General features: G+C 36.7%; 2 protein-coding genes across 3 annotated transcripts in view; one reads left to right on the top strand and one right to left on the bottom strand.

The window, feature by feature from the left end:
- The window catches only part of LOC122356377 (CD276 antigen homolog), a 12,460-nt gene extending 1,670 nt beyond the window's left edge, over positions 1-10,790 (top strand). The window contains exons 2-4 of the mRNA XM_043255024.1: positions 7,617-7,964; positions 8,194-8,466; positions 9,585-10,790. Of these exons, the coding sequence (XP_043110959.1) occupies positions 7,617-7,964; positions 8,194-8,466; positions 9,585-9,697 (734 nt within the window). The 3' untranslated portion in view covers positions 9,698-10,790. The remainder of the gene's footprint in view (positions 1-7,616; positions 7,965-8,193; positions 8,467-9,584) is intronic.
- zbtb8os (zinc finger and BTB domain containing 8 opposite strand) lies at positions 10,659-20,632 on the bottom strand. Of its 2 annotated transcripts, XM_043255026.1 has the most exons (7): positions 20,434-20,626; positions 19,900-19,924; positions 19,339-19,460; positions 17,124-17,206; positions 16,996-17,048; positions 14,728-14,764; positions 10,659-11,090 (listed from the first exon to the last, which is right to left on the bottom strand). In XM_043255026.1, exons 1-7 carry the CDS (start codon positions 20,621-20,623, stop codon positions 11,004-11,006), a joined length of 597 nt encoding a protein of 198 aa, XP_043110961.1. In that variant the 5' UTR covers positions 20,624-20,626; the 3' UTR covers positions 10,659-11,003. The 2 variants fall into 2 exon arrangements, with proteins under 2 accessions (XP_043110961.1, XP_043110962.1); XM_043255027.1 differs by lacking the exon at positions 19,900-19,924 and having other exon boundaries at positions 20,434-20,632.
- Between the last annotated feature and the right edge of the window lie 433 nt (positions 20,633-21,065).

The raw sequence follows: 21,065 nt of genomic DNA, 5'->3' as shown, positions 1-21,065 counted from the left end.
GTGCGCTCAACTTGAGTTGCTTTTTAAAGACACAGTCTTATTCTAAGCTAATGTTGGATTGATCATATATAATTGCATCTGGTTGGGTGCACTTGATGGATAGTTTAAGTAGAGCTGGGCTAGCTTTTCCACGCTAAGATTTATTTTTTCTTCGACAGCATTTCTGAAGGAATATTTGACGCTTAAGCCTAGAGTAATGGTAATATTTCAGCTTTGCATCACATGAATAAATTGCAAGAGTTTGTGAAGTTTCAGCCCGAAACACTCCACAGATCGTTTGTCATGCTAGCAGGTAAAGTTAGTATTGCTAACATAGCGACTCATCAACAATACATTGGCATCATCTGTAAATTATCATGTCATCCAATGAATAAAAAAAAACCTTGTCATAGCCTAACTGTCTTTCCTGGAGTTCCACAATTGCTGACTTTGTCTTTTCTCTCACACTTGTGTACGTAGCCAAGGTGATGTAAAAAAAGCAAAGCAGGAATTTGGATCAAAGCACAATGGAGGGGAAGATTCAAAACTTCAAACTTTGAAGACCCTGAAGTGTACTTTTTTTAAGGCTGTAGTACATTACCGACCACGCAAATATTAACGAAAACGGTCTTTCGAAGTGTGCTCAGGTGCGATTCATAGATTTCACATCTGAAAAAGAGCATATCTTAGAAATGATTGTAAATATGAGTTTTTAAATGATTGTCATGGAGTGAAATATGGATCCCTGCATTCACAGCAATCCTTCTCCTTTCATTTTCTCACAATTCTTCAGAAGGAGAAATTACAGTTCGTTCTTTCTTTTCCCTGCAGCTCAGAATATGTGCTCATGTCCTTAACATTTGGCTTTTTTCCCCTCAGAATTGACCTGTTATTACCGAAGTGAACTCACTATTATTAAGTTAAATCAAATTATACAGTTCGATCTAGTAGATGCAAACTCGCATTTGCGAGAAAAACAAGTCAAAATTGTGAGTGGAAATAAATGTTATGTGAAATTACGTTATAGATATAGTAATGGATATAAGCAATATTTCATGCTGTAACTGTAAGGCCAGTGCATAATTTTAGGCCAATAAACCATGTGAGGGCTGTAATGTAAGTTGCATGGAAACCATTACACAGCTTGTGACTTGGAAAAATATGCTGGCAGTAAAAGACATGTTGTGGTTGGTTAATTGGCTCCATGCACATTAGATAAAGTATAATCCGTCCAAATTCTGTTATCATTTTCTCACACTCCTGTCATTCAAAAACGTTTGTCTGTAAAGCAAAAAAGAAAATAAAAAAAGAGATCAGTGATATCATTATGTCTTCTTTTGAGTTCTGCAAATGAAATGAAATAATACAACAATACTTATGTAAATTATGGCATAATTGTCAATTTGGATAAACCATCCCTTTACAATTTTCAGTCAAGTATTATAGAAGCTCGTGATTGCATTTCGGCATAAAGGAGTCTGAAGAATGTGCACCGTGTAAACCTGTGTGCTACAAAACATATAAAAGCCGATTTAACTCATTCTGCCTCACTGAACCCTAGTCTCAACTTTTGAATTCATAATAGAGTTTGTGTTGGTTACGTAAGATTAAATTCCAGACAGCAGTTTGCTGTTTCTAGGCCAAAGTTTTATTCTGTCCTGCACAGATAAAACCCTTTACCCAGCCTGATCTAAAACGATCCCTTTAAAACGGGTCACAAAAGCATTATGAGAGGACCAAGGGATTTTCAGGACATCATTATTCAGTCCCGGTCGCCCCTTCATTATATTCAGGAGTGCTATTTAGATGTCTGGTCGGGTTACAGGGCTTGTAATGAAAAAGGTCTTGCTGTAAAGATGTACACAAGGGAGACATTTAAGAGGCAGGCAGGTAAAGAAGGGTTCTCGGAAATCACAGTTTTCCAAATCTGAAGGGCCTGTGTAACATGACTTTCTTTGCCATTTTGCTGTATGCCAAACGTCAAGCTGATAGTGTAGAAACATTAGCACGTCAATTGATAAAACTGGCCTTTAAATAGCTTTTGGATATGTTTTATCTCTGGCCTCCAGACGCGTCTCAACAGTGACGGTGAACTTAAACTTTCCATGATAGGTTTGATTAATGGTGCAGATGGTCATTGTGTCGTATTTGAGGGGGTTTCTGTGTCAAATATACTCTTACAACATAGACATAGAAATGATCTCAGCCATATCTAAGCAGTGATACACCCGAATGGCCTTCAGGGAGGAGATGCAACACCAATCTAGAGGCTTATTGAAAAAAAACAGCGCTATGTTGTAAAGGAGGTGTAGACACTTTGTAAGAGAGGCTTTGGGCAAAGCATACCTACGTGCAAGAAAATAGGTTAGGCCTAAATGTTCACATTAATGGTTTCAGCAAGAACCTTTAACTTCCATGGAACCATTTTAATATTATAAAAATCACTGAGTGGTTCTTTTGGGAACAGGTTCTTCAGTGACATCTCTGGAAAACACCCTTTTGATATTTCTAGAGATTGGAGATTGGATTTTTGGAGAACAGTAAGAAACCACTTCGGTAACCACATAGCAACTAGCAGTGGTGCATAAAGTACCGGAAAGCCATACTCGTACAGATATCTTACCAAAATTAAATTGGGTAAGTTAAAGTCACCATTAAGAATATTACTTGAGTCTTAAAGAACGTGATATTTATTTTTACTAAAGTACGAAAGACTTTCCTGAACCTTAAACGTACTTAAGTATTAAAAGTAGAAGTACAAGTCAATGCAAAATAGAAAAGGTGCAAATATAAATTCCAACAGCTTGAGTAGCAAGATTGTGTTCAGTTTTAACTTTCTTCCATTTTATATTTTTGGGTAAGAATAAGAAGCACATTATCTGGTACTTGGTTTGGTGCTTTCAGTCCTACATAAAAAAAAAAAAAAAACATTCTGGAATCTGAATCTGAAATAGCATTGAGATGCATTTATGCAGTTTGTGTAATACTCCCAAAATACTATTAGTATTATTGCTTCTTTACAATACACCACTGCCAACTAGGTAAATAGCAACCTTCTGTCCTTGTTTAGGTATAATTGCTGGACTTCAGCAAGTGTTAATAGGCCTATATGGGACTGTTTTTTGGGGGGTTTTTTTGGGAAAAGGCCATAAAGGGGGAGATTGGAGCCAGGCCAAATACAACATAGCCTTGCCGTTTTTTTAGGTAAGCCCAGCCGTTTCCTTTACCGTGTATGGTACTTGCACACCCACACGCAGTGCATTGAATGGGGTTCTTTGTTGTAGTTCACTTTTTGTGTATAAGATAAGCTGACGATTCCCGGTCTGTGATTTATTTATTTTTTTTACACCTGGACTTGAAATAGTCTGCATTTCTGAGGTCATAAACTGGAAGTTGAAACTGAAATCGCAGGCAGGGGAACCGGTCCCTTAAAATACAAAATCGTCCCGTATTTAAAGTGAAAAGCTTAGATTTGTCCCGTATTTCACAAAAGCCAACACATAGTTGAATTATAAACAGTATTATAAACATTGCAGAATACTTACAGCAGATAGACAAATAAGCCTGATCTGATTAGAAACATAATAAAGATGTATTATTATGATTACCGTTTCTGTAATATTACATCCTCATAATGAGTTAAGTTGTTATTTAGGAGGTAACATTTATCCAGCTGGATGTTATCACAGAATAAACCTCAACAGGACACTTTATTTATGATCCACTTTCAGCTTTACAATTTTGCTAAACATTTACATTCACATACGGCTACGTTACACACAGCATCAAAGGTAATTTCCATGTAAAAAAAAAAAAACTTTAATGTCGGCTAATAATTAATATGATACCGATATATTATGGATTCCAACTGAGGGCAGACTACATGCTTCTTTCCAACACAATTTTGCTGAAAGAAACACCTTTCTTTTTAATTATTTTTCTACTTTGTATTAATGATGGAATACTTTTTGATTTCTTCTTGATTTCTGGGCTGATAGGACTTTATTTTTGTGGTTTAGTGAGTAACTAAAACAATAGCGTCTCCGTAGCGATAAAGGCCTCCTAAAGAAACCCCGTCCTTCACTCTTATCAAAGGGCGAGGGCCAAGATTTATAATTTGAAAAGGTAAAAATATTATCTTGTATTAAATACGTTTTTGCCTATTCGAATTCAAAGAAAAATCTAAAGCATTCTTCGGGAACAATGGAAAATCATTCCGAAAATTGTGGGAACTTTGTAGGGTGGATGCTAACCTGGCTTGAAGTTGTATTTTTCTTTTTGTCAGCATTTGGCTTAGTTTCATGGAAATAAAGCCTTTCAGACTGACTTTGTCATTTGTGTAATCACGCAGCAGTAACACGTTTCAAAAGCAACAGCCATAGACCATATCATCACACTTGAGCAAACCCAGTTACCCAAGCTTGGCACTTTTACCAAATGTGTTCTGGCAGGCATACTCCTAGAAGACAGTTTGTGAAGCCATATATATATTTTGAGAACAATTACTACATTTGCAGAAATGCAGCCCCAAACGTTCAAGGAACCTCCACCGTGCTTAACTGTTGCCTGCAGACACTTATTATTGTACCGCTCACCAGACCTTCGACGAACAAACTGCCTTCTGCTAAAGACAAATATTTCAACTTTGACTCATTTTGACTCATCAGTCCAGAGCACCTGCTGCCATTTTTCAGCACCCCAATTTCCATGTTTTCGTCTATACTTGAGTTGCTTGGCCTTGTTCTCACATCGGAGGTATGGCTTTTTGGCTGCAACTCTTCCATGAAGACCACTTCTGGCCAGACTTCTCCGGACAGTACCTGGGTCTTACTGGTTTCTTCCAGTTCTGAGCTGATGGCACTGCTGGACATCTTATGATTTCGAAGGGTAATAAGCTCAATAATATCTTTCATCTGCTGCACTAAGTTTCCTTGGCCGACCACTGCATCTACGATGCTCAGTGTAACCCGTTTCTTTGTGCTTCTTCAAAAGAGCTCGAACATCTTGAAACCCCAGTCTGTTTTGAAATCTTTGTCTGGTAGAGACCTTGTTGATGCAGTATAGCTACTTTGTGTTGTTGCTGTGCTCAATCTTGCCATGACATGAAACTGTCTTTCACAACCTCACCTTGGTAGCAGAGTTTTGCTGTTCCTCACCCAGTTTTAAGCCTCCTACACAGCTGTTTCTGTCTCAGTTCATGCCGTGTGACATTGATGATCATTAGCACCTGTTTGGTATAATTGGTTGATCATACACCTGACCACAATCCTACAAAATCCCTGACTTTGTGCAAGTGTACCTATAAGAATTGATGCTGGTTTGAAGGCAAATGGGAGAAACACGTGTGTTTTCACGTGTGCTTTTTTTTTTGCTGAAAGCAGATTTCTCAGGGTTTGGGCTGATAGGACTGCATTCTTGTGATTTAGTGAGTGACTAAAACAATAGCGTCTCTATCGTGATTATAGCCTCCTGAAGAAACCATGTCCTTCACTCCTATCAAAGACCCAGGGCCATGAAAAAGATTTGCATTTTGAAAAATCTTGTCTTGTATTAAATATTTTATTCCTATTCAAATTCAAAGAAAAATACATAAGCATTTTTCAGGAACAATGGAGGATCGTACTGAAATTGTGGGAACATGGTGGGCTGAATGCTAACCTGGCATGAAGTTTAAGAGAATGAAAACGTGAAATCCCAAGTTCACAACAGTATCTGCAATTGCATAGACCTGAGCAACCATCACTTGATTAACCCTCACACTGAGTTCTTCAATGAGGTTAAAATTTATATTACATTCACCAGTTCAGCCTGAATCTGGAGGTTTGTACTTGTGTTTCCTTTGTATAACACTGGTCGTCATTGCAGAGATTGCAGGGTTTTTCCAAGATTTAATATTGGCTGGGAGTTCAGTAGTCACTGAAGGTCCCGTTTGGCCGATGATTAGCGTTGGCTGGAAAAGCGGATTTTTCTAAACTGAAGTGTGGTCAGAATTGATTTAGCTTAAATTACACAAACTCTAATGGAAAGAAAAGACACTAGAGTAAAGAAATAGAAGTAACGATGGGTTTTCTTCTTTTGGCGGCTAGGTAGCAGCAGACTTATCTTATCAGACGTGTGGCCCAAACGTTCTCGTTTTTGCAGAATATAATTTTGGACGTCACTTCTTGACTAAGAATTGATTGGAAGAAACTTTTTAAGCTGAGTTTGGAACACACTCATACTAAACATGAACAGGAACCTATAAACCATTCAGTGTTTATTCATAAAACATACACTTTGAGTGATTAGCACATGATCCTTAAATGTGTGGGTTATATATATAATATGCCGTTATGCATATCAGTAGGCGCTCATAAGTCGTTTAAGATGATTCTGAGCATGTATATGCATGCAAATGCAGTTCTGTGCTATTTTGTGACTTGAAAATGTAATCTCAAGACCAGATGTGGCAGCAGGAAACCAGAGAGGGGGATGAAGATCCATCCAACAAGGTTTAAAAAAAAAAAAATTCTCATTTTGATGTTATGATGTGCTGGGTCTTTGACCATTAATCTTGGTTAGTGTTTTTTTGTGTTCATGTTGCAAGTTTGTTAAATCTGACTCCTGGACAAATTTATAACATCCCAGTTTTCTTGGCTTCTATGCCTCGAAGGAATAAGGCAGTTCTGGGGGGGTCCAACCTGGTACTAGTAAGGTATAAATAAAATGGCCGGTGAGTGTGTGTGTGTGTGTATGTGTATATATGTGTGTGTTTTTCAGTATTTTAGATGCAGCCTTGGTGAGCAGAAGAGAAAAAAAATCTTACTGTTCAAAAACTTTTGATTGGTAGCTTAGGCTTATATATTGCTTATATATTGACACAAATGTGCTTCATCCAGAAAGAAATTGTGTAAAAGTGCTTCAAGTCACAGCGCTTCACGCTCACCAACGCTACTTTATCAGATAAAAATGAATACGTCTTTTCTGAAGAAAGTTGGTTCTTGAGACACATTCATTCGGGCCGCATTTTGATTTTAAAACATGCAGTGCTTATGCTTATTCAAGGAAGTCAAACGACACAAATAAATCAATGTATGGGAAACACTGGTAATGTATATCAAAATATCAGAAATGTGTTTAAAAATCGTATCACCGTTATTGAAAATAATTACATTTCTATACACTGATAATGAATTATCGTCCAGCCCCAGACTGCATTTAATGAACTTGCATTAAAAACCAACATATGTTTTTGGATTTTATATTTTTTCATAAAAGCAATAAGTTTGCTGTATCGTGAATAAATTATGAGTGGATTTAAAATGGGAGGAAATATCATTATGGCATAAATGTTTTCTCTCAAATACACTTTGGACACAATTATTGGCACCCCTAGAAATGATCTCTGAAGTAGATTCCCATTCCTTTTCACTATTTCAAGCACATCCAGCCGTGGCTTCCTGTTTAACAGAAATAGAAACTGTAGGAAAAACAAATCCGAAATTACTTGAATCATTCATCACGTTCCCATTTCCGCCATCACGGCAGTAAGATGATGTTTCCATTTTGCTGAGTTTATATACATGCCAGCGTTGTTAAATAATGCAGCTTTCTCCTTCAACCAAACATCTTCTCATTCTATTCTTTCTTATCCCCAGACTCCTTTAGCGTCACGGTACCCTCTGCTCCTATACATGTTGTCCGCGGAGATACAGCGTTCCTCCCATGCGAATATGAACCAGCCTCTGACGTTTCTAATTTGGTGATCACATGGCAACGGCAGGAAGACTCAAAAGTGGTCCACAGCTTCTACTACGGGAAAGACCAGCTCGATCGACAAAGCCCCGATTATTCAGGCCGGACAAAGTTAAATCACGAGGAACTTGTTAAAGGAAACGCATCCCTGAGTATAGCCAATCTTGGACTGAAGGATGCAGGGAAATACATGTGCATAGTGAGCAACACCAAGGGAACGGACAGAGGAGAGTTGCAATTGATTTACGAGGGTATGCCAGTCTTCTTTTTGTTTCAGTGAGATAATGTACTAATTGAGAGATATTTTATTAGTAGCCTTTATTTGTGTAAAAAAAATTTCTACACACACACACACACACACACACATATATATAGGGCTCATAATGCCAATTTATGTTTTTTCTTTGTTTGCATTTAAACGAGTCTTGCACTTAAGAAGTCTTGATTTCTAATCGTTTGATGTGCGTTTCACGCCTCAAGCTTTTTATTCCGAGCCGAGGTTAAGCATCCTTCTCGGTTCCACCAATGTGACTGTCCGCTATGAGACGGAGGGCTACCCGAAGCCAGAGGTCATGTGGCTGGGCTCAGAAGGTCAGAACCTCTCTGACAACCTGGAGGTTGAGAATGCACCAGATGGAGGATTGTACTTCTTAAAAAGCAGCTACATAGCCCAGAGTCCATTCAGTGTCACATTTACTCTAAAAAACCCTGCTGCGCCACAGAAGCTGCAAAGGCACGTTAACTTCAGCTACGGTAAGCAATGCATTCTGGGATAACATTGTGATTGATTTCACCAATGATTTAATAAGAATTTATCGTGTTCACTTGTTTACCCAATTGCCGTTGCAATGATGTTTGGAGTGGACTTTTAAAAACATGTCTCCTATGCTCACCAAAGCTGGATGTATTTGAAACAGTAGTATTGTTTCGTAACACTATAGCAATAATATTATGAAATATTATAAGAATTTAAATATTTCTACTGAATGTATTTTAAAATACAATAAAAAACATATGCATGATTTGCTGCTCAGACGTTATATTTCTAAAAAAAACCTTTTTTTTCCCAATATCAAAAACCTCAGGAATCTTTATGAATTCCAGATATTTATTTTTGTAACATTGTGTGTTGTAAATTCCAAAGCATCCAAAGCCTCACGTGATATGTGGTAGTAAACTACTAAATCATTGTTGTGGTACACCCAGAAAGGAATGGCATAATTACATGGAAGGATCTGTAAACAGGTCTTAAGTCAACAAACGGTCAGCTACTTACAAAAAAACCACATTACATGACAGGCAGAGGAAAAGTCAGGCTTAAAATGTATAAAATTAAAGATTCAAAATATTCTTATTTATCTTATTAAAGAAATAGTTCATCCAGAAATGAAAATTCTGTCATTTACTCAAAATGCTTTGACATTCTAGATTACATTTCCCTCTGCCCTTCCTTTCCATGGAACTTCCTTTTGAACTTACTGTTTATCGAGTAATCTTGGGGAAAAGGGGAAAAAAAAAGAAACAAGGGAAAATCTGGGAATGATTGCTGAAAAGTAACGATGCTGAAAATCCAGCACGGCACCTCAGGATTCAATTACATTACATAAAAAACGAGTTTTTAACGTTGTAATAACATTTTACGGTATTAATGTTTTTAATGCGTCAAATCTTGGTGAGCATACGAGATAAAAAAAAAAAATGACCTCCCCCAAATAATAGATCAGTAGTGTGAGAAAGTTATAAATTAGCCATAAAATAACACACAAAAATCTGATTCACATTGTTCCAAAAAATAAGTTGAGTGTTATCGAATGTCCTGTTTGAATTGTTATGTGCATGCAGTCACCTATCAGTAATGTGTTTTGTTTTAGATGGGAACACGAGCTCCAGAACATCTGTGGTGGTTCTGTCTGTGTTGTGTGTTTTCCTCCTGTGCTCCACGGGTCTGCTGCTATGGTTACACTGTCGTAACCATAAGAAATGACCGCTCTCCCGTCCATACTGGACTCTTGTAGATCAAGATTCACATGGAATTGCTAGATATTAATTACTACTGCTATACCAATAGTGCCTCCAGGCTTTTGAACGAGGTTGGCGACCTTTAATTTTAGGAGCGATAACACTGTAATAATAACGTTTTGCAAAAATAATTTTTTCAAATTCACGGCTACTTTCGACTAGCCGTTATGTTTTGGAAACCTATGGTAGCAGCGGTAACATGACCGAGTTAACCAGCGATGATCCTATCACCAGTCACCTTTTTAATGTTTTTTTTAAAAGAAGCATTTATTTGAGGCAAAAGCAGTAATATTGTAAAATATTTTTGCAAAAAAAAAAATACTGCTTTCTGTTTGAATAGATTTCAACCTGAACACCTGAATATTTTAAACTTAATTTTCAGCATCAGTCTTCGACATCTCTGATGCTTCTCATTTTCTCTGAGAAATCATTCTAATTGCTGATTGGCTGTTCAAGAAACATTTAATATTATTAACATTATTATTAACAATATTTACAACAGTTAAGAACTTTTTCCGTTTTCTCTGAATAGAAAGATCAGTATTTATCAAAAAAAAAAGAAGAAGCAGCTTGGGGTAGAGGGGATGCATTCAATTGATAAAAGTAATGATAAAGTAGAACGTATAATGTTATAACTTTTTTCTTATTTATCAAAGCTAACTTAAAACGGAGAAAAAAAAATTAATAAAATGTACTCCACTGTTTTTGAGCAGCAAATCATAATATTAGAACAATTTCTGACACTGACAAGTGTATTCAAATATAAAACGGTTATTTAAAATAGTAAAAATAATTCACAGTATTTCTAATGTTTTTAATATTTTTAATGTATGTTGGATCAAAAGAGCAAAAGAGAATTCTTAAAAAATAATATTAAACATCTTATTGGTAGTGTGTTTTACATCATAAAATAAATCCTCATTGTATGGCTGCTGAATTTAAAGGTTTTTATTATACAAAGCTTTATATGTATTTTTTTTATTAAAACATTTTCAATTGTCTAACAGTAATAAACTTAAGACAAAAACCAAATGAAATAAAATCAGGGTTTTCTTTCACAGGAGTGTTTCTTCATGATGTTATTTAATGAAAATATTGAAATAATATAATTATTAATAATGACAATGATACGAAATAAAGCATTTCAGCCGGGCAATCCACAAAATTCTTTACAGAAAAGACACCTCTCACTTCTATTTCAACACCTTTTAAAATCTTGAAAATAAACACGGGGTGTTAAATTAACTTATAAAATTTATTCATTTTTTTTTTTAAATATCAATGATGACAAAGATCTCTGGTTTTTCCGTTTCATGTACTTGCATAGCAGAGTAAGTGATTGCTTTCACTTCTGTTCCCTGTTAAAAAAGAACAATAAAAGCATTAAAATCATTAAAACCGTATTTTGGTTCCGGTCAGCAGAATAAAACTCTACATCTTGGTTGGCCTGGAAGGTTAAACGTGCTGCGAAACTTTCATTATTGGGTTTAAAGCAGGCCGGCCGGCCAGACATAACGGCGTTTCAATGTTTTTAGTCTTGTATAAACACAGCTGATGTGTCCTTGCTCTGGATAAAGCGGTCTGCTCAGATGAATAAGTTAAACACATATTCACAAAGATATTGAGCATCTCTAACAACAAACAGGACTGTGCAGTGGAAAAGTTATAGCAGGGGCGTCCAAACTTTTCCTAAAGGGGCTCAGATTCGATAAAGTGGACACACTGGGTGACCGGATGCGTCTCCATATTCATCTGTTTGGTTTCAATATGACTGAAAACTATTTTTCCCGTAAGAGTTTATATTCCAGTAACAATATTTTTTTGGAGAGACAAGTCAAACCAGCAAAAAAAAACACTGTGCAACATCCTGAAACTGTGACAAACCTCCGTCCTTAGCTATCCACAAAAATGACCTGTAATCAAGAGACAAATTCTCATGAATGACACAAATATTACTTTTCGCAAAGTTTGCTGCTAAACTGCTTTTAGATCTCAAAATTTCAAGGTTTTGGTCCCCGAGCCACTTAGTTATCGCTTTTGCCTTATGGCACGGTTCACCATCGTTCTGGAAAATGCATTGTTCTTCACCAAACTTTTGTTGGATTGTTGGAAGAAGTTGCTGTTGGAGGGTGTTATGGTACCATTCTTTATTCATGGCTGTGTTTTTGGGCAAAATTGTGAGTGAGCCCACTCCCTTGGATGAGAAGCAACCCCACACATGAATGGTCTCAGGATGCTTTACTGTTGGCCTGACACGGGACTGATGGTAGCGCTCACCTTTTCTTCTCCATTGAACCTCTTTCCTTGAAGATCTTATAAATTGTTGATTTAGGTGCAATCTTAGTACCCACAATATCCTTGCCTGTGAAGCCATTTTTATGCAACGCAATGATGGCTGCACGCGTTTCTTTGCAGGTCACCATGGTTAACAATGGAAGAACAATGATTTCAAGCATCACCCTCCTTTTAACATGTCAAGTCGGTCATTCTAACCCAATCAGCCTGACGTAATGATCTCCAGCCTTGTGCTTGTTAACATTCTCACCTTGTTAACAAGACGATTACTGAAATGATCTACGCAGGTCATTTAAAGTTAATTTTCATGGCAAAGAAGGACTATGCAATTCCTCTGATCACTCTTCATGACATTCTGGAGTATATGCAAATTGCTATTACAAATACTTAAGCAGCAACTTTTCCAATATTTATGTAATTCTCAAAACTTTTGGCCACGACTGTACAGGGTTTTGACAATGGAACTAAAACACTGGCCAATTTAGTGTTGGGGGTTTCATTGTTAAATTTGACCAGCCTGGTGACAAATCTTCATTGAATGCACATTCCACCAGTAAGAGCAGAGTGTGAAGGTTTATTTAGCAGAATAATAGCACAGTTTTGCTTAAAATATTGCAATGCACACAATATTTTAGGTGACATATCAGAGTTAAAGAGGACAAATTGTTGGTGCATGTCTGGCCGGCACATCTGTGACCCAGATAGCAAGTCTTATATCTATCAAAAGCCACCGTATCCAGGTTAACTTCAGCAAACCGTAACTGTAGATGCAAGAAGAGCTGTCTGAAAGGAATGTCCAGGTGCTAACCTCGATTGGATCCAAAAAAAACTAAAAACCACAGCTGCCCGACGTGCTGTAGAGTTAAATGTGCACCTCAACTTTCCTGTTTCCACCAAAGCTGTCCGTCTGGAACTCCACTGGGTCAATATACATGGTTAGGCTGCTGCAGCTAAACCTTTAGTCACTTGTGCCAATGTCAAAACGTAGGTTTAAATGGTGCCAGCAGTGAAATCTTGGGCTGTGGACAATGTGAAACATGCATTGTTCTCCGATGAGTCCACCTTCACTGTCTTTCCCACATGCGAGAAAGTTACGGTGTGGAGAAGACCCAAAGAAGCATACCACCCAGTGAAGCACGGGGGTGGATCGGTGATGGTTTGGGCTGCAGTGTCATGGCATTCCCCAGACACAATACTAGATGTGCTAGATGTGTGCGTCACTGCCAAGGCCATTCTGGAGGACCAAGTGCACCCATTGGTTCAAACATCGCATCCTAAAGGCGGTGCCGTGTGTCAAGATGATAATACACCAATGTACACAGCAAGACTGGTGAAAGTGAAGTCGAACATCTCCCATGGCCTGCACAGCCACCAGATCTAAATATTATTGAGCCACTTTGGGGTGTTTTGGGGGAGCGCGTCAGGAAACGTTTTCCTCCACCAGCATCACGTAGCCACTATTTAAGAAGAAGAATAGCTCAAAATCCCTCTGGCCATTGTGCAGGACTTGTATCTGTCATCTGCCAGGACCAATTGATTGTATTGGCCGCAAAAGGAGGCCCAATACCATACTAATGAATTATCCAGGAGTTTAACTTTCATTATCCAACCCCTGTGTGTGTGTGTGTGTGTGTGTGTGTGTGTGTGTGTGTGTGTGTGTGTGTAAAAGCATCCAGCGCCCCAGTGTGTCCACTTTAATCCAGCCCACTTTAGGAAAAGTTTGGATACCCCTGGTCTAGACACAGCTCAATTTTAAGATTAATTTAAAGACTGTGCTGCATGAGAATGGAATTACGAAGAGATGCATGCGTTCCACAGACAAATATTACAGGATTTTAAAAGACTATAACAAGAGGTAATATTCACTGTATGGTCATAAACACTGTGTATGTGTTTATGTCATATTTGATATACACAAACCAACAATGAACTGCTTCAGTGGCGAAAAAAAGCTGAATTCTTTAAGATTTTAAGGAACTGAATTTGACTTTAATCACGTTATAAATTTATAAAACTAATGCAAATTTTTTTTCTCCGGCTGGTCCATGCACATGCAATCAAATCATTTTTATATCATCAAACCATCTCTTTCCAACTATATTGTCAATTTCTGTACTCTTCAACGTTGCAGAAATAATTTGATAAAATGTTCAATCACCGTTCTCATATTTGCTCTAGGTCCACCTAGAAGACAGCATTTAAGCAAGGCATGTTCATCTCGGTTTTCAATTTTTAATGTAAATACTTAATCTGGATTTCAGTGCTTTTCCTCATTCAGTCCGTAGAGGGCGCTATAATTGCGAAACCTTAACTTTAGTACTGATTTAACTGAATAAAACTTTTTAATGCAGCACGTCTGTGTCGACCCTTTTAAATCACACCACAGGGTCAATGGTTCAAACCACAGGTTTTCACAACAACTCCATCTAGTTAGAAATCGATATTTGTTATCACAACTTCAGCTGTGGTTGTTCTCAAAATAATGAACGGGTAATACGTAAAATTGTTAATGAATCTCCATAATAATTGATCGGTCTGGTAAAGAGATGTGCTACTTTAAAACTGAAACCAGATGTGCGTAAATCACAGATGTGTATATACAGCTGCTGAACACACGTTCTCTCTCTCCCTATTCATCACATTTTACTGCTTGGTCAGGACAGCTTGGGAGAGAAGGAGGTGTTGCAGATGAGAACGTACCTGCGGATGTTTATTTACGCTGAACTCTTCACCCCACCTACAAATAAAAAAAAAGAAAACCAGAGATTTCAGTCATGTGTAAACATTTTGGCTCCACAAAGAACCATCAGTGAACAATTTTAAATAAAGCATAAACCGAAGCTTTAGTGCAAAGCAAATGGTCTACAGGTTCTTAATGAAAGTCGATGGGGGACCAAAAAACGATCCCTTTAAACTTGTTTTAGGTAAATATATTAGATGTGTGTAGTTCCCGAAAGCTACACTGGGAAAAAAAACCCTAAGTCTAGACTGTTTAAAAACCACATAATGTGTCAGCTGAGAAGCCAAACTTGTCGGGAATGTAAGGCCTCGTCCCGAGCAGACGAATGCTGGGAATGTTTATTGAATGCTAATCCAAAATAACTGGAGTCAAAGTGAAAAAAACAGGAAATGTTTTATATGTGACCAGATTTAAAAGGGGCACAGCGCGTGAGTGGGACAGACATAATGTGTGATTGATGCTAAAATTTGACTTTGAGAATGCATTCAAATAGAGCAGTTATTTAAATGCTAAAAATGTTTCAAATAAATGCAGGCTTGATGAACAGAAAAGACTTCTTTTAAAAAAAAACTGTTACTGTTCAAAAACATTTGACTGGTTTGCTAGGATCAGATAATATATTCACAACTTTTTGAAAATCCGGGGTGCATTTAAATTCGGCTTTAAAGTTGACAAAATGAATAACGTTTTGATATATCAAAGGTAAGAAACACACAATGAAAAAAATCTTCACGGAACATGATGTTTTGATTAATATTCTAATGATTTTTGGCCTTCTGACTCATAGAATGTATTTTTGGCTACTGCTACAAATATACCAAATATATATATGTGGTCCAGAGTCATATACGCACAGAACCTAAAGTTCAAGTTTTAAAATATATGCTGTATATACAGTGCCCTCCGCAATTATCGGCACCCCTGTTTAAGATGTGGTCGTGGACTTCTAAAAATTTTCTTTTTCTTTAAACAACGTAGATCCCAAATGGAAAAAAAAAAAAAAAAAAAAAAATCACGTGTTCCACAATTATTGGCACCCCTGATGTTAATACTTTGTACAACCCCCCTTTTGCCAACGATTTGACAATTTCACAACACTGGAGAGAGGGATCTCTGACCATCTTTATAGATCACCTTTTGCTTTATGCCAGACCCACTTAGCGTTTGTTGCCAAAAGCTCTATCTTAGCCTCATCTGACCAAAGCACACAATCCCAGTTGAAGTCCAAGCAAACTCCAGACATGTATGTTTGTGAGTGTTACTGAGAAAAAGCTCGTTCCTTGCATGCCTCCCAAGCGGCTCGTTGGCATGTAGAGAGCGTCCCTGCCGTCTTGTGCCCCCAAGATGCCACTCTTTAATGCAGTTCTGTGACAGTGAGCTTCATTTTTTTATACTTCTCTTAGCATCCTCCTCACTGTGCGTTGTGGCCGGATAAACTTGGGACCTCTTCCGGCCTTGTTTGTCACTGTTCTAGTTTTTTTTTAATATCTTAATGATTCCTCTGTAGATAGGGACAAGTTAAGGCGAGCGGCTATTTTCTTCTAGCCACTGCCTGACTTTTGAAGGTCGACACACATCTGCCTTAATTGAATGACGTGTTCTCTTGTCTTTAAAGAGAATTAAATGTCCCTAGATACCCTGACCTTTTCAGAGAAATTGTTAGTGGTGCCAATAATTGTGAGACACGCGATTGCGCACAATGGTTACACTTTGACCGGTCCAGGACCACATCTTAAACGGGGGTGCCAATAATTGTGGAGGGCACTGTTGTGCGTCTTAACGCATGCATAAAAATAAGCACACGCGTATGCAAGCAAACTTGTTTTGTATGCGATTAATCATGATTATTCTTACAGCGCCAATTAAAATATATCTATGTATATCTACGTCTGACTTTATTCGCATGCACACTTTACATTCATGATGTTTTTCATTGCATTGCATTGCATTGCAGCAGAATGTAAACCATGTCATCCCAGGCCAGATGGTCAACACAAGTGTGAGTCAAAATTACAAAACATGGCTTAAAATACGATTTTTATGTAAGTGACACACAACAGAAAGACTTCCAGTGAAATGACTCATCCCGCTTTCACTGTTATCCAAGTCGGTGACTCAGTTAAAGTGAAAACACCTGCTCAATATTCAATGAGTTCATACAAAAGGCTAGTGTTCAGGAAGGTCTGCGGGTGTATAATGGAGAACTCCACTTTACGGTCAGAACTTACCCTATGGAGCGGATTCTGTAGCGCATTCGGTCTATGCTCAAGACCTTCACTTCCTGCAAAACAAAAGACGAGTCTGTTGGAAAATGGGCAAGGCTGAAGTCACAGGACACTTAAAGTGGGCACATTACCCTGGGAATGAAGAAGACGTCAGCGCTGAATTTAAAGAGCCAGTCATCCAAGAAGTGAAAAAGGAGCGACTCCATATCATCCCCTGAAACAACAAAGATCCACATCTGGCTTGACCAGGTGTTTTCAATTCGTTCGTTATCACACAGTGCCTTTGAAATAGTTTTAAAGCCCTTGCTGTGATAAAATAAACCGGTGCTTGTGTGTAATGTTGTGTTATATAAGGAAAGAAAAACTTTTGTTAAGTTACTTGAGGGGGTTGGATTATGTTAATAAGATCAACTATTATTAACTGTTTGACTAGACTGTACTTCAGGACATGGTTAAAAACCATCGTTCTAAAGTTACTTTTAAAGTGGTAATTCAAGCTATTAATGTTGCAGTCAGTGACGTCACCAGCAGAATTAACGTTTTTTAATGTCTTAGTTTAAATAACGTCTTTTTGGGGTTTTTTGCTGCCGAATAGCAAAAACAGTTCTTTCGTAGTTTTCCATGCCGTGCCGAATAAAAGACAAACAGAATAATTAAGAACTATAAATCTGGTCTTTATAAGTCTTGCAAAATGTATTTTGGTCACGTGAAGTCATTTTAATGTGTGCCACTCCAAACACTTTAATATTCACCTCAGCTGTAAACGGAGGCATAACTGTGTTTGCAAAGGCTAAGTTTTGCTTGGACAAAAAAAATTAAATTAAATAAAACTGAAAACTGCTTCTAACTGGACTAATGATTTCATTTTTGATTAAATCTAAATATATTTAGTGCAAATATAATTAGCTTTTTTCCACACATACGGTGCACAGGTCTAGAGTAAACAGATGCATGTTACTTATATTCTGCAATTGCATCCTTTGTGCAGCTTGTAACTGTATGTAAAAAAAAAAGTGTCCTTTTCTTTCTTCTTTTGCGAGAGAAAGCAAGTCATGCTGGTTTGTAGAAACATGAGGGTGAGTAATTGATGACAGTTATATTATTTATGAACCGTATAATCTAGCCACGTTTAAAAGTAGGCGTGACCTCAAATATTTTGGCTTTTACTAGCAAAATAAATCCTGTCTGTGGCTGGTACAAAACATCCTATAAAACTACAGAAGGGTGTCGCCGTACACCGCATGATACCATACACGTCATCAGTCAAAAGGTCATTAAATCATAAAAATTGTGCAAAATATATTGGCTATGATGAGTAACATTAAAATATGATAAAGTGCAATATAAAAATGTAAGACTGTTTAAACAACTTTTGTGTCAAGTTAATGTTAACATATAATTTAATCAAGACCGCTTTGTACAATTGACTTATTTATTTTTACTTCATTATTATTTCTATTTTCTTTATTTGTATAAGCGTATTTATTACGCCTTTTTTTTGTTGTTGTTGTGGTTGTTCAAAACAAATATATAAAAAATGCCAGAAGACAACAAAAGGACAAAAAAAATTTAACTGAAAACATTTTTTTCTACTGAATATCATAATTCAACCCATAAAAGTATCTCAGTTATAATAAAAAAGTTATAAAAAAAGACCGCTTTGTACATATTTATTTAGATTTTTCTCTTTTTCTTAAAAAAAAAAATAACAGATTGGCAGAATGAGTTTGTTATAGTAGATGTAGAATAAATAATAATGACACTTCCATTTAAATGAAATATATGTTACGGCCATTTACACACTTTAAAGTTTGAATAGTGATATTCATGCCTGAAGTCCTTAAATTTTTATTCCATTGGTGTGAAACAATAATTATTTACAAAATTATCATTAACCACAGCAGCAAATTGAGCTAATTTTTCTCCAAAGTAATATTAAAGCAACAAAAAACTTTTTAACTATCAATTTTAATTAAACCACAGCTCATATTATGTTCAGATAGCGTTGCCATTTCCTGTTATTATAAGCGTTCTTGGGCTTGTTGTTTGGTTATGGCTAATAAAGCGATCAGAGTTATTAATGCGGCAGGTATTTTGATAGTATTCAATATTTTCATCCCATTTTCAATATAAAGTATTTTGATTTATTTCGATTTTTTTATGTTTTTTGGCAAGATTTGGCAACACGGATGAGTGAAGGCTTATATTCCTACGATTACAGCTAACATATAAAAGACAAAGACGTCCCTGATCGGTGTTTAAATATATCCACCACTAGATATTTAGTATAGACGCCTAAAAGTGCAGTCCTGGGGGAAAAAAAAAAGGTTGGATATACAACCCCACCTTCTGATTCTACTTCCATAGTGTCAATGGGTTCAACAGTTTCCGTGTCCGTCATGTAACCAAACATCCCCATTGCACACTGTTCAAAAGCTTCTTCCAAAGAATCACCCCATGAATGAATCCTAAAGAAAAACACAGGAAAAGCTTTAAAGTCCTACTGTAAACACATATTAACAGTGAGCCGTTTCATGGCTTGCCCTCATCATCCACTGAACTTAAATAACCCTGCTGAAAATAAAACAGAAAATCTAATGGATTAAATGGTTATAATGACATTTTATTGGTTTTAATTTAAATTATAATGGCGTCTGCTGGTATGTGATGGATTCTATTGTTGGGTTGTTAAATGCTATTAGAAAAGCACTCAAAATACACTGCTAAAAGGAATTTTACTGGAAAAAGTGAATGGTATTTTAATGGCAACGACAATGTTTATAACATGTTAAATAAACTGGTGGAAATGACTGCCTTGCATTTTAAAATGACTATACTCTAGCCTCCAACATTTCCAGTAACTTTAGCCTCTGATTGAACTAACAGAGCGCCCTAGTATATACTTACTGGACGTCTGCGGTGTGATCAAGATCTGAAATAGAAAAACAAACATTACGGTAATGGTGACACGTGTCGAATCTAACCCTACAAAAATATAAAGTTGAACTTTAAACACTGAGCAATCGCAGAATTAAACGTTTTACTTCCAACTCTATAGGAAATACCGCAACGTCATTACACGCGTGTGGTTTCGACCGTTTTTTTGTTGTTGTTGTTTTTTTTGCTTTTTTCATTAATGCTCCATACACTGCGCCATGCCTTGCCATTCATTAATCATGTTAAAACGCGATGTGTGTAATGAAAATATTTAAAAATAATAATAATAAAAATACGTGATGACGTAAACATCGCGGAACGTCGTATCACGTGACCTTATCTCGTTTAAAAAATTGTACCTTCTACAACTTTAAACTGCGTTTCGGTAACATTCAAGTGGCGTTGGCGTTTACTTAAAGGGACTGTAATGTAAGAAAAGCGTACTTTTCTACATACTTAGCGTTCGTTACTGGATTTAACGGACTATATTTAGTGTACACTTACACTCGTATTTCTTGGTGATGGGAGGATACTTTGATTTGATGGCTTTTTGCGCTTCTGTGAGATCAAGCTCGCGGTCGTCCATTGTTTTGTTCTGATCTATTTGTAATGCCCTGTACTTGTTATTTCCGCGAAACTGTGCTAGACATATAGCGTGAAGGCAGAAACTTTGAACTTTGGCTCCTGCATTCATTTTCATAATAAAGGTCCTATTGGCTTCTTTAAGGAAAAACGTATTGTATTTGTAAATTTCGGATATATGTCAATGTCTAGATTTCCCCTTTAATGTACTGTATCTTTATTCATGTGGGTCTTTATTTATTGGACGTATTTTTAATCGTTTTTCATATATATATATATATATATATATATATATATATATATATATATATATATATATATATATATATATATATATATATAAAATCTTGTTTTGTAATATTTGTTATTTATTATTGCAATTTAAAAAAATTTATGTGAATGTTTTTGATTTTTTTTATGCATATTGTTTAATGTCACATGCAGGGTTTGTGACAGTGATTCCCTTGAGCTTTAAATGCAGCAGCATAGTGCTGTTTATAGTCTTGTCACTCACACTAATAAATTAGTTACCTGTTTATCTGAATATGCTGTCT

This window comes from Puntigrus tetrazona, chromosome 13, assembly GCF_018831695.1.
Source record: "Puntigrus tetrazona isolate hp1 chromosome 13, ASM1883169v1, whole genome shotgun sequence".
NCBI classification, from domain to species: Eukaryota; Metazoa; Chordata; class Actinopteri; order Cypriniformes; family Cyprinidae; genus Puntigrus; species Puntigrus tetrazona.
Note: the sequence above shows the minus strand (reverse complement) of the source record. Positions and strands in the feature narration are given on the sequence as shown.

Excerpts from the sequence above, each read along its gene's own strand:
- zbtb8os (XM_043255026.1), bottom strand. The coding sequence starts at position 20,623 with ATGAATGCAGGAGCCAAAGTTCAAAGTTTCTGCCTTCACGCTATATGT. Across the intron at positions 19,461-19,899 it reads GATCACACCGCAGACGTCCA|GATTCATTCATGGGGTGATT; the intron begins GTAAGTATATAC and ends GTTTTTCTTTAG. Across the intron at positions 17,207-19,338 it reads TATGGAAGTAGAATCAGAAG|GGGATGATATGGAGTCGCTC; the intron begins GTGGGGTTGTAT and ends TTGTTGTTTCAG.